Source organism: Panicum hallii, chromosome 6, assembly GCF_002211085.1.
Source record: "Panicum hallii strain FIL2 chromosome 6, PHallii_v3.1, whole genome shotgun sequence".
NCBI classification, from domain to species: Eukaryota; Viridiplantae; Streptophyta; class Magnoliopsida; order Poales; family Poaceae; genus Panicum; species Panicum hallii.
In genome coordinates, this window is record NC_038047.1 from 38,245,725 (window position 1) to 38,259,498 (window position 13,774).

General features: G+C 42.3%; 1 protein-coding gene and 1 non-coding gene across 2 annotated transcripts; both read right to left on the reverse strand.

The window, feature by feature from the left end:
- Positions 1-9,705: 9,705 nt before the first annotated feature.
- Positions 9,706-10,979, reverse strand: LOC112896742 (uncharacterized endoplasmic reticulum membrane protein YGL010W-like). The gene is made up of 3 exons (XM_025964862.1): positions 10,478-10,979; positions 10,288-10,356; positions 9,706-10,168 (listed from the first exon to the last, which is right to left on the reverse strand). Exons 1-3 carry the CDS (start codon positions 10,865-10,867, stop codon positions 10,052-10,054), a joined length of 576 nt encoding a protein of 191 aa, XP_025820647.1. The 5' UTR covers positions 10,868-10,979; the 3' UTR covers positions 9,706-10,051.
- A 1,105-nt stretch (positions 10,980-12,084) lies between these two features.
- Positions 12,085-12,158, reverse strand: TRNAI-AAU. Its single transcript has one exon. It is a non-coding gene; the product is annotated as a tRNA-Ile (tRNA).
- Between the last annotated feature and the right edge of the window lie 1,616 nt (positions 12,159-13,774).

Consider the following 13,774-nt stretch of genomic DNA (forward strand, 5'->3'; position numbering starts at 1 on the left):
TTCACCCAAAATGAGGCTAAATCCGGTAGTCCCGGTATGTGCTCCACCATATGCCCAAGATCATGCATATACACATACCGTTCACAATCTAGTATTTCGCCATTGTACCACAAAGAGCAATTTTAAATAGCAAGTTCAAATTGAAGTTAAGGTTCAACACAAGTTACAAGCCTTGGGCTCACAATCCAAATTAAAAGGGACATAATTCATGAAGTTTAGTGTGACATGATAATTCCCCAAAAGGCGAGTACGCAGCGGAAAAATAAAGCGCGCAACGAGACGGAGTCTTGCTCAAGGACGCCGTCGACACTACAATGACCTACTCCTCGCCCGCACCGGGATCGGCGGGGTAGAAGTGGCCAAAAATAATTTCCGGCTCACCTGCAACTTAGTTAAAGAAATATAGCAACATGAGTACAAAGGTACTCGCAAGACTTACGCGAATAAATAAACAAGGAGTATGCAAATGAGGGCTCACAAGAAAGCTTTAGGGTTAAGTTGTTAGCATAAGTATGAACTTTCTAATCAAAACCTATTCTAGCATCCTAGCATTTTTATTATCTTGCCCAACCCACCATAAAATTTTAGTTAAACATTGACCAACCATAAGAGGTGACATAAGCATCATACACCACCTGCGACCAAGATCGATACAACTACGAAGAATTCGTCGAAACTTGAGCTTGCTCATAACCGAGAGCGCGGCAATTCGAATTGATTCATTAACCTTGCAAGGGTGTACAACTTTACCCACACGACACAAGGACCATGCGACTCGCCCAACCGATCACGTTGGGTGAGGGGGTACTCGCATCAACCATTCCCGACGAGTTATAACCGTTGAACATCACGCCTAACTTGCGCGAAGAGAAACCTAGGTCCACCGGGGACACCCCTAAGCCTCTCTACAAAGCCCCACGGCCACGCATCTAGGACCGTGCATCAACGATTAGAACTAGAGGGTATTCGGCTTATCCACCCCATGAATGGATATGTGGTAGTACGATAAGTGCTCAATTTCCAAGGTCATCCACGGACGGTCCTTAATCGGTTCAAGCGGACTAAGCCTCCGAGACTCCTTTCTCTAGGCCCTACCTTCCGCTCGAACCAAAACCACACTTCCAACTAGACCGATCCAAACCAACATTCCGACACCGGACAACATGTTCAAGATAACACAAAGTGGGTGTAACGAGTGATCCTACTCCAATTTTTCCCTAAAAAAAATATCTACCAACTCTAGGCACAACTAAGCATTTAGTTAAGTGAGTTGCAAGCGACTACGTGTGCCAAGGGCATGGATATACAAATCAAGAGAGGGCATTGCATGAAAATAGGACCAACGATGCAATAGATAAATATTTAACATAAGCATAGATATCCCAAGTGAAATAACTAAATTTAAGCAAGTTAAATAGGTCAAGGAATCATGCTTAGCTGCTTGCCTCGGTTCTCTTCTTGCTCAACCACACACTCGGCTCCCGGCTCGGTCTCAACGAACTCGGTGGGCTCAACGGGTGCGTCCTCCGGCGTTTCGGTCACTACAATGCATGAATGAGATGTATGCATTAGGATGATGCCAATGACATGAGTATGAGATGATATGCAATGACAAGGTAATAGAAGAAGAATATCACATCAACGCGAAAGCAAAACCACCATGGCACCACAAGCTCGATTACAAATTTTAACACTAGGACCGAGGCGAACTTTGGTTAGCAAGCCATCTACAAGCATAAATCATGATTTAATTTAAGCACACAGGGGATCTCAAAATAAGCTCATGAGAGTTGAGTTTGCATCAAAAACATATTTGTAGAATTACTTATGATATTCATAAATTTCAGCCGCTAAACTCAAGTTAAATCTTAAAAGCCATGCAAAACATTTTCAAAAATCCTAATAAAATTACCAGAGGTACAAGACATGATAGCAAGGATAACAGAAGTGGTTTTATCATTTTATCAATTTTCTATCGAAAGTTATTCATTTTATAAGTTTGCAGGCAGCAAAACTAAAAACGCATTAAAAACCTATCAAACAGCACAGGAACAAAAACATAAGCTGGACCATGAGATATAGCATTCCACAAGGAACACAACAGCATTTAGTTTGACATTTTTAGAGCTCCACAAAATAAGATTAACAATTAACTTGGTTTAACAAGAATAAACTACAACTTAAAATACAGGACTCTAACATGCATAAAATTAATTTATCTAAGCAGATCTACTACAGAGGATTCAAACAAAACAAATTTCATAATTTTTAGAGATCTACAACAATTTCTACGCAATTTATAAGAATCAGCATGAAATGACGGGGTGAAACATGGGGAAAAGGCTAGAGCCACCCGGATCTGGCACTCCCGGGCGCCGACAGGTGGGCCCAGGCTGCCAGCCCCGGGCCGGGCGAAGTCAAGGCCGGCCGCGGCCTTGACTCGCCACGAGGGGCGCCAGCACGCGCCCACGACGCGGCCCGCGCGCGCGGTCCGCGCGCGCGCACGACGTCGCGGCGGCGACCGACGGAGCGTGGCCAGGAGGGCGAACGGGGGCGGGGCGACGCGCGCGCGAGCAGCACGGCGCGACGGCGGTGCTCGCCCGCGGCACGGGCGAGCGGGGCAAGGCGGGGAGCGGCGGCGCGACGGAGCACCGCGGCGGCGGAGGAAGGGGCACGTCGGGAAGGGGGTTGCGGGCGGAGAAAGAGGCGGCGGGCGGCCGGAATCGAACACGGAGGAGGAGAAGGAGGTGCGGGCGCGGGCAATCGGGGCGGGGCTCACCGACGGCGGCGGGCGGCGGCGAGCGGCGGAAGGGGAAGCGGCAGCGGGAGGAGGAGGAGAAGGCGTGCGGTTTGGCCGGGGGAGAAGAAGAGGCGACGCGATTTGAAGTGGGGAGGGGAAGAAGGCGAGTGGGCGGCACGGGAGGCGAGGGGGGGCGGCGCCACGCTGGACGGGCCAGCGGCCGCCGGCGTGCCGCGTCGCGCGGGCGCCCAACGGGCGGGCGCAGAGGCGCGGGAGGCGCGGAGGGGGAGGCTGACGCGCGGGCCCGGGCGCGCGGAGGAGAGAGGGAGGAGGCAGACAGGTGGGGCCGGGAGGAGAGAAAAAGAAAAAGGCAATGGTTCAACTTACAAAATCAAAAAAACGCATTTCCCGGGCTCCAAAAATCACCAAATTTTTACTGAAGCTAGATTAAATCATAAAGAACACAATGCAACAACAAGATCATAAAAATCTAATATGGATTGCCCACAAAAAATCAAACAAAATTGCAGTTTTCAGATTTTCCAAGAATTTTATGGCTCGGGTTAGGCATCCAAAAATTGCACAAAAATATTTGTAATTCACAATTTGAAATCCAGTATTTTAATAAATTATTTGGAGGCACATTCACATAACAAAATTTAAACTTTCTTCCCAACATACACTCAAGCAATGCAAGAAAAATTAACTAGCTCAATTCGAAAATATGCACATGATGCTTGATGATGCTTGGGTTATGCTCAAGATGATGTTGCTTAATAATTTTAATCATGTTATTAAGTTTTGGGTCGTGACACAAGGCAAGTTGCTTGGCTTCTCCACTGGGATTGCAGAGAACGAGAGAGAATAGATGAGGAGCAGAGAGAGAAACAGATGCGAACGAACGGAGGAAGGGGATGAGAACGAGTGGACCGGAAGGCTCTGAGCTTTTGGGTTATACTGACGACGGGTCCTACCTTCATGGGTCCACATGTCAGTAGCTAAGGAGGTTACAGATGCACCTAGTGGCAGCGCAAGTCCGTCTTTTTTTTTTCTTCCGCTTGTGGGACCCACCCAAATCCAACTTCCCGTGTTCCAAAAAGCGGTTCCTACGTTTTTTCTAGGTTTCCTTTCCTCTATTTTGTCAAAACATCCTAACCATATTCCTGTGTTTTTCCCATTCCTCTGTTATGCATTCCTCCGTTCCAAACAGGCCCTTAAATATAGTCTTTTTCTTAAAGATTTCATCATAACAAATTCATATAATTAAAATATAGTTTTAGTTGCTTGATTTATGAGTGTGATCTTTTTATTTTCAATATATACGTGCATGTACTTCAGGACGTGGGCTAGGCCCATCAGACCATCTGGCGCGCCCAGCAGCTTTTTCTGCTATGCCTTTGCATGCAGTCGCGCGCGTGGCTGCTATCAGCCCCCGGTAACACGCGCGGTTAGCACCGTGGGTTCGTATCCAGGGAAGAAAAGGTACTGCATGGCCCATATATGGAGGAATCAAAAGGTAAACAGATCATTGTTAGCACAATCTACATTAAAAAAATGATAACTCGTAAAGATCTTCTTTAAATTTAAATTCTGATTAGATTATTATATTGTCTCAGTAAACAATTTTATTGCCATTCTCATTAAAGGTTTCATATGAGTTTCAATCTTATTAAATGAGGTACCATCTAAGCAAAAATGGTGACATGACAACGAATTTACGAAGAGAGAGAAGAACAGATTTCATCAAAATTAAACTCGATATACACCGTTTTCAAGACTATAAAACCTGTTGAAACTTGCATCGGGGTTAGAGAATTTCATTTCTTCAAACTTCATAGAATCCAGCATATTTAAATGTGATCACTTGCCTATGAAACCGTGAAATGAAATTGAGCATTGAAGGATTTGGTTTCTTTCATCAACCTAAATTTTTGTGGATAATGTATCACTCTTAGAAACCATTAAATAAAATCCTCCACTAGGAATAGCCTAATAAGCACATTAAGGCCGGGCCACATGTAAATATGTTTAGATGTTCTTTAGTTGAAACAATTTGATGATAAAGTAGAAACAGTTTCAAAAAAGCTCCACCCACATGAATACAAAATGTTCTTAAACAAACAAAAATATTTTATAAAAATAAAATATTTCAGGGAAAAATTGTTCTGAAACAAATGTTCTAGCAAAAAAATACAAATATTCTAGAAAAAATATCATCTAAAAAGAATAAATGTGGTCTAATTTTGAAAACTTCGCCATAAAAAACACAGCGACTCAATTAAAAAAATTTTGTTAAATACGGATTTGTTTTGTTCAAATTTTTATTTTACACAGTCGTCTCTGCGTTCGTCTTTGACAAAGCAGGCAGTAGCCAATGAAATGAAATATAAAAAAAGAAGAAAAAAGTGGCTAATGGTGTACATCCTCCTGGGTCGTGTGCATTAGGCCTGTGTTCGATGTTTCTGCGACGCGCTGCATCCTATTAGCACGCGCGATGAATAGAATTACTGGTCGTAGCCATCGTTTGTTCAGTTCTTGTTGGAGCAGAGAATATTCGCAAGCAGTTGGGAAAATTATGAATTTGCATGTGCTCAAGTAATCTATTATTTTCCCAAAAAATCATAATTTGGTGTTTGTTTGATGGCTCAAGTAATCCATTATTTTCTCACTCTTGATATTTTGTTCGGTTTGAGAAATATCACCATCTTATTCTTGAGAAGAACTTAATTAGTATAAGCATGAGAATGGGGACATCCTACTAAAATTTATGGGATGAACTCATGAAGGACCACCTCATCTAGCATGTATGGAGATTAATTCTTTTAAAGTATTGGTTCGTAGCTAGCATAATTCTGTATTAGATGGACCATGTTTCTTTCGGTACCAGTACTGAGAGAACACTTACGAGACCTAAACTGAGTGCTAAATTTGTTATTGTTGGTGTCTGGAATAAAAGTAAATAGCTTGAAAAAACTAGCAGAAAATCAGTTTTCCATAAAAAGTTTAGAGTATAAATATGAATTAATAACCAAGATGTCCTTTAATTGTACCAATACATGTAAGCTTTTTGGAAAGTATTGGCTAAGAGAAGGGATATAGTTTATAAATACTAATATTTTAGCTTAAACAATAAAAAATGTTGCCTTGACTCACCATGGTAATTTTATAGGGTAGCAAATCGAGAAAATTTTAATATTGTATTACTTTACCAACACTAGGTACACTGCCTTATAAATAGTAGTACTACTTAGAGTTGATCGTTTGACTCTTTGTTGATGTTGTTACCTTCTATTTGTTTGAGCGATGATTGACTGGTCAATTGTTTACTCTACTATTGGATAATGGAAGTGTGAACAATAAATCAACAAAAAATATACGCGATGTTTTAGTTGGTGATATGATTTCTAGAGGTGAAAACCTTCATGTGAGGTGTGCTGTTCATATACTCAACATCATGTTTCAACCAGGCTTAAGGTGATTCTAAATAGGCTTGTTTGCTTCGGCTACTTTGCAGCCGTTTGGGTTGTAGCTACACAACAACCAGCTACACAGCCAAGCAGCTGCAAGAGCGTGAGCCATCCTCCACCAACTGCTGGCGGGCTGCAGGTGCTGCTGGCGCGCTGCGGCTGTTATAGCAGCTGTTGCAGCCGCAGCAACAGCCAGCTCTATTAATCTTTACCGAACATGTTGATTATCAAAGATGTCAAATCTACACCATCTCGTAAGCATATCTTCAATTCTACTGTTTAAACTTTGAACCTCAGTATTAAATTTGGACAAGTTCTTGGCATCACACATCATCAAAGTAGAATATATGACATGATATATAAAGCTTTAAGGTACAAGGTGCTACTCAATATGCAGTAGAGCAACATCATGAATTTCCTACTAAAGAAGAATGGACGAAAGTTGAATCTCTTTATAGTTTTTTTTGCAAAAAATTAATGAGGCAACTCAAACATTCTCTTGGGATAGTCCACAACATCTCATCTCTTTTTAAGATGTTGTTTGACCATTCACTACGTGTTGCATCACAAAATTTGCATTTGCTTAAATTTCATCATAAATTTTGGATGCTCATACAAAATGATCAGATCTAGATATTTACTTGAAGGACCCTAGAATTAGTGATAATAAGAACCTGATGTTCTAGCATTATGAAAGAAGAATTCAGATGCCTGTCCAATCTTGTCTTAGGTTGCTTGGGATTTTCTAGATATTCATGTGAGTATTGTGTTCTCTTAATTAACATTAAGTGCAATTGGATGAATTTTTGGTAAAAAAAAATGACATTGCTCTCTTCTGAAACCCTCAAAGCATTGATTTGTGCCGAAGGTTGACTAATTGGATTCAATAATGAAGATGCAGATTAAGGTAAATCATCATCTAAATGCTAGATTATGCTTGTAGCTTGTCCTTGTAAACTGCAAGCATAGTAGGATAATGTATGAATTGTCCTCTGTTTTGCAAAGTGAACCAATGAGTAGATAAAAGAACGTAAACCATTAACTTTGCACCATTTTTCTACGTATATATCAGCACCAATAGATAGCCAAGGGTCAAGTTAGGTTCAGCCTTCAGCTAAGTTTATTTGCATTATACTCCATTTTGACTCTTGAGTGTTTTTCCCTATCATGATTTCTTGTACTGGAGTGCAGTTATTGGGCATGATGTACCTTTCTTTAGATGAGAACTTTTATTGTCGATTTGTGCCCACAACTAGGTTTGCTCATCTGATTAGCAAAAAAAGAAAAACCTTTATGGCTTGTTATTTTTTAGCTTTCTGTTCATTTGATGGCTTCACTAAATACTCCCTCTATTCCAAACAATAGGTCGTTTTGGCTTTTTTAGATACATTGCATTTGCTATGTACTTAGATACACACTAATTCTAGATACATAGGAAAGACTATGTATCTAGAAAACTAAAACGACCTATAATTTGGAACAGAGGGTGCATTTTGGAAAGCTGGGCATGATTTTCCTGAATTGGGTTGCCTTGGGATTGGGGAACACAACACGTTAACGGTTAACTTCTAAATCGATTTCTTTGAATCCTGATTACTTGGCATGTTCATAGTTTGTGGACTGATATTGAGTCTCCATCAAGTTATTGCTCTATGATATTGGACTCAGACATGCCGATTCTTTATTTGGCAATATCTTTAACCTCAACTCGTAACAATTCAACAATTATTCCATTAATATATTAACAAAATATCATCTTGCAAAGTTCATTTGCCACTTAACTTCAGATGTTACACCTGGAAGATACTTAGCTGCTGGCCTAACAAAATGTTAGAAGGAATGCATTCTGTTTGTTCTTAATATAGTCCTTTTTGCCTCCGCTTTGCATTTCGAGTGAGCAGATGTTTGAACACCTAAAAGATACTGCTGTTGTTTATCGGAGTTATGGAGTATTTGATGTTTGAATTGTTTACTGTAAGTTGTTTCTTAAAAGATGTGTTTTTGTACCACTGGTTTGGCAGGGATAAGATAAAGGAGTACAGAGATGAGAGCGAATGGTTGCAGTCATCTTTATGACTCGTCAATCTCGAACATCAATTTTGTTGCATTGCTCAGGTTAGGAAATTTCATCTCAATTTTCACTTTCTTTTGTCATATCACTGCTTGACTCATGATGTTGCCAGTAACCAGCCTGAGTGCACACCATCTGCACTCTTGGACATGACTCAAGATACTTTGTCTATTTTTCAAATTGCTTAGAAGAAAAATGTCAGTTAAAAATATTGGACAAGCATTGGCTTGCATATTACCAACCAATTTAGGGCATGTTTGGATCCACCTAACTAATCTATTAGCTGGCTAGATGAAATGAAATTTGTTGGGCTGAGCGTTAGCTAGTGTCATTTGGATCCACTTCAGTTAAAATTAGTTACCTACCGATTAAACCGATTAGCTAGTGGATCCAAACAGATTTTTATCAGTCTATCACACAATGGGTGCCTCATATCATATGGCCTTGTAAACATGAACCCCACCAACTCATCATGGCTAACCCAGCACATATCATCAGCATGCTTGTCTTCTTTGTCTGTTTGTTTCTTTTTCCTGTGAGCAATACTCAACTGATTCCAGTAAGATCTCGTTTGGATCTCTTCATTTTGAGGAATTGGAATCTAAGTAGGTTATTTGTCTTGGAATGTGGCATTCCACTATACTTAAATTCATAGGGGTGGGAGATGGAAATTGATTCTATAGACCTCGTGTTATATTTCCAATGTACAACTTATAACAGAAGTGCGGTGCATAAGTATTTCTCTCGTATAACCAACAATAATATACAAATATATTACACATACAACTATATTAGCTTAATTAATTTATATCTAAATTATGATTATTAGAATGGAATTCAATTTTAAAGATCCAAACGGACCTAAGGATTTTTGTTTTTCCTAATCTGATCAGCTGCTCTGGCGAATATTTCAGTAGGGTATTGCCACTGCAAAGTTTGAGTGAAGTCTCCAATGTTTCTCAGGGAAACTAACTCTGGACCGTTTGCGACAACCTACTGTCAACCTCAAGCGTAGATCATGGTCATCTTCGCTGTATCTCTAGAAAAAAAAATGACAACTCTGCCCTAGCAATGAAAAATTGGTGGATGTAATTTCCGATCTTTTATTTACACATTTTAATCAGTTAGTGTAATCGATGAACTGTCATCTATCTGACGGGTGTGGACTGTGATCTGTCTGATGGGCGTAGCAGCCTGGCTTCATTGTTGGAACACCAGCGGTTATGCTTGCTTGCTAGCTTGTAGAGTGACAACCTGCGGGTTGTGATTGTTCAATGTAAATGGATTGGCCTGTGGGTTCTAACAGGATCAAGGCTGGGTTAGGTTCGTTAATCAAAGGATTGGATTGGATGCACCAAACCAATTCGGGATTATATACTTGGTTAAGGATTGGATTCACTCCCTAATTACACAAGATTGAAGCAGGGTTGCCTAGGTACAACTCAACAAAGACAATAGACCATCAACTCCACCTAAAACCACCAACCGCAGCAGCCAAATTGGGTCTGATTGCTCGTAATATGTTCAACGAAATGCCCGACAAAGATTCTTGCCCGAGTACGCAGAGCATCTAAACCCGCTATGTATCTTGTTCATGCCAATATGTAGGGATTTAAAATGAACACAATACACATGGCTGCTATGTACTGTTTACCACTCTACAATGGTATGACAGACAGCAACACAAATGCTAGGCAACGGTACATATATATATAGATGATACAACTTGCATTGGGCGCGGAGTCCGGCGATCAATACCAAATTACCGATCAATCAGGTGATCTTCCTCTGCTCGAGCTCTCTGCTCTCCCCGAGATCAGCCTCCATCTTCTTGTCCACGTTCTTGCAGAACCCAGGGTATGGCTCGTAGCCAAACAGCTTGTTCAGTATCTGTGCACACAAAGAACCAGCAGAGACCGAAGAGTTAGCACAGCTCAACGCAATTTCAGTTCAACGTATGCAGATGACTGAAAGGTTGGCACATGTTTGCGAACTGTGGTTGTGCTTACCTGCAGGAAGATGAGGAATGGCTCCATCAAGAACACCTCAGGGAGCTCACCCAGAGTCGGCCCCTTCTTCTGCAAAAAGTTGAACGAGAGAAATTAAACAAGCAGGATATCCTACCAGATCAGCAGCGGAGGCACGGGTGGGGAGGACGGCGAGGGAAAGGGGTCGGATCGTGTCTGTTCCTGGCCGTACCTCGAAGAGGCCGTGGCCGAGGAACTGCCAGGTCCAGCAGAAGAGCTGCGTGGCGAGGACGAGCCTCCAGGAGGCCGCGAAGCCGAGGCGGGCCGCGAGGGCGCGGCTGGCGGCCCAGGCGGCGAGGAAGAGCAGCCCCGCGAGCGCGCCGGCGCGGCGGTCGGCGGCGAGGTAGGCGGCGGCGTAGGCGAGGGCGAGCGCGAGCGCGGGGTCGAGCGGCGGCGGCAGCGGCAGGAAGCGGAGGATGAGGAGGTTGGTGAAGAGGATGGGCCAGGTGAGCAGCGCGTGCGCCGCCGCGTTCACGGGGTGCCGGTGCTGCGACCGGAAGAAGGCGAACTGCGCCTCCAGGTCCAGCACCCCGCGCCGGCGCGCCGCCGTGGCGGCCCCCATGGGCGCCGGGGCTCCGGGGAATCTGGGATCAAGGGGGGCAGGGCAGCAGGCGGAGGTGCGTGCGGCGATGACCCGCCTGATTGTTTCTTTAATCGAGCGAGCCAAATCCTAGAGTGAGTCGCTGGCCGTCTATATATATAATGGAACGGGTCGGCATTGTTTTCACGTGACATCTAAATTACTCTACTCATGTAGCCCTACATTCGAATGTAGGTGACGTCTTTTGTAAAAAGAATAAAAGGGAGCTGCTCTATGTTCTGAAATGGGAAATCAATTTTCGAAACTTGAAAATCAGCCTTCGCGTCACGAATCTCGTGTGATCTTCATCGTAGGCATGTACAGCCTTGAGACTCTTTGTAGAGTTTTCAAGGCATAATAGACACTAAGAGACACTTAAGTACAATCCAAAATCTCTACAAGCTATCTTTTAATAAATAATTAAGAGTAGAGACTCCCAAAACGACAACCATTTATAGGGTTGTACATACTAGAAATTGGATGTTGTCCGTTACTCTTAAAAAGATGTGCAAGAGACCGTCTCTTAACGAAGAGTCCGTCTCTTAAAATTTTATTCATTTACCCCTTAAAACCCCTCTCAAAAGACGGCTATAATAATGGGGTGTACGTGCCCCTAAACAAAAAATAAAAACAAGTTGAATGGCACAAATAACGTGGATCACTGGTTCGCGGGATCTTCATTTAGTGCTCTCGCCGTCGAACCAGTGGGCCCCCCCGCACTTGAAACCGCTCGCTCCTCGAGCGTAGGCGTATAGGCGTAGAGCTAGAGAGCAGAAGATGACGCGTTGCGCCGCATTAACGCGCCGTCGTCGACTGATCCTGCCCATTTCGCGTCGTGCCGCTGCGCGTGTGAACATTCGCGAGCGCTGTTGCTGCCTCGGGTCATGTCAACAGCAACGGTGTGCCGTTGGTGGAGGGTAGAGACCGACCGATCGGATCTCGGGCCTGCTCGTCCACGGCGCGTTCAGATGAGCAGCTGACGACTCCCGAACCCACCCGAGGAATGCTGATTGGTGGCAGCGGCCTCCAAGCCCGTCTGGCAGTGTGGACTCACCTCAGGGGTGTGAACGCACAAGGTGGACGCTTCCGCCCGCCCGTTCACACCGCATTTGATCTTGGTCTCTCCATTCCATCTACGGAGATTAATTGCTCAGCTAACAACCTAACAGGGATGTGATCCAAAGCCGTGCAAAAAATTGTGGCCCATGCAGGTCTCGAACCTGCGACCTTCGCGTTATTAGCACGACGCTCTAACCAACTGAGCTAATAGGCCGCTTTCAGAGATCTGCACTAGTCTAATTTTATAATTTCTGTCCAGTGCTCTATAATTTCACCAGCACTCCATCGTCCAGTCTCCAGTCCAGTGCTCTCTTTTTTTTTGCTTTTTGAAAAGAAGTCCAGTGCTTTCAATCAGTTGTAAAGTCTCCACGTATTCACCGAAAATGTTTGGTTCCCCAATCCCCTAGCCACCACATATGAGATGTAGCGACGATTGCTGTTCCCCGGCACCGCGAGCGTGCGTAACTCTCACCTTGCTGCTGTCGCTTACGCCTGGAGCCAGCAGCTGCTGCCGGTAGGCGTTGATTGGAGTTGTATTTATGGGTGGAGGTGAGTATGTGATGCTAGCTTCTTTGATTTATTTGCCATATTTTGGATGCAGGATGCTGATTCAAATATTTGGTTGCTCGATTGGGTCGTTGTTTACTGCTGTTGCAACACAAACATTTAAATCACTCAACTTACAGCCGTTGCAAAAATAGTACCCGTTACAAATGAAAAAAATTAATTTGAATTCCAATAAAGTATACATTAAAGAATACATAGAGACAGATTCGACTAATATAATAAATAATATACATAGAAATATGAAGATAGATTTATGTTAAATGTTCAGCGGAAATTGATACGAAAGACGGAATCATTCTATTGTGCTAGCCTGCTTAGGACGAGTACATTGGTACATATCAGCGATATCATAAATCGTCTCATACAGTTTCACATAATATTTTTAATGATGTGGAGGAGAGAGGGAAAGATGATAGAACGAGATGGTTGTTTGACGAAATAACCACCTCATAAGTTAAAATTAAGGACTACTTCCTCGGTCTCAAATTATTATTCATTTTGACTTTTCTAGATTCATAGATTTTACTATACACCTAGATATAAACATATATGTAGATACATAGAAAACCAAAACGACTAATAATTTGGGATGGAGGGAGTATGAGATAACTTTCTTACCATTGTGCAAGATGTGGTTATCATGCAACTTACAATATATCTTTGTTGTATTGTATGCACAAATTAAGGAATTGAACAATTACTCCGAGATAATCAATTGTAGGGATCTAATCTTTAGGGTATGTATATTGGAATTTCAATCTATTGTAAGGATCTAAGAATAATACACATTGAAGATTTTAATAGACGGTATCATGTATTGTTACGTAGTTTGAGATAATCGACGATTTCTACAATGGATCGTCTTATTGTAATTGCTCAATATCTGTATAAAAACGGAATATTCTTAATTACGGCAACCACAACCTGTAAATGATAAAATAATTCTATAATCTTTAAGTTTAGCTTACTCAATGTTCACCTAAACGATAAACGCTAATCGGTGTGGATCCGTGTAGCGTATAGACCGTGTACACGATATTACACGGATTACACGTTTTGTATTATTTTGATAAATATAAATAGAGTAATATGTATATATGCTTAAAACTAACAATAACAATAATAATGATAAGTTAAAAAATAATTTAAAGTGAGAATGACTATTGAAGAGTTTTGCATTCACTTTTGCGTGATAAAATCGAATCTTTAAACAAGATCTTTAAGCGATATGTTCTCTATCCTAAACAGTACGCTACTTACCCT

Excerpts from the sequence above, each read along its gene's own strand:
- LOC112896742 (XM_025964862.1), bottom strand. The coding sequence starts at position 10,867 with ATGGGGGCCGCCACGGCGGCGCGCCGGCGCGGGGTGCTGGACCTGGAG. Across the intron at positions 10,357-10,477 it reads TCGGCCACGGCCTCTTCGAG|AAGAAGGGGCCGACTCTGGG; the intron begins GTACGGCCAGGA and ends AACTTTTTGCAG. Across the intron at positions 10,169-10,287 it reads CATTCCTCATCTTCCTGCAG|ATACTGAACAAGCTGTTTGG; the intron begins GTAAGCACAACC and ends TTGTGTGCACAG.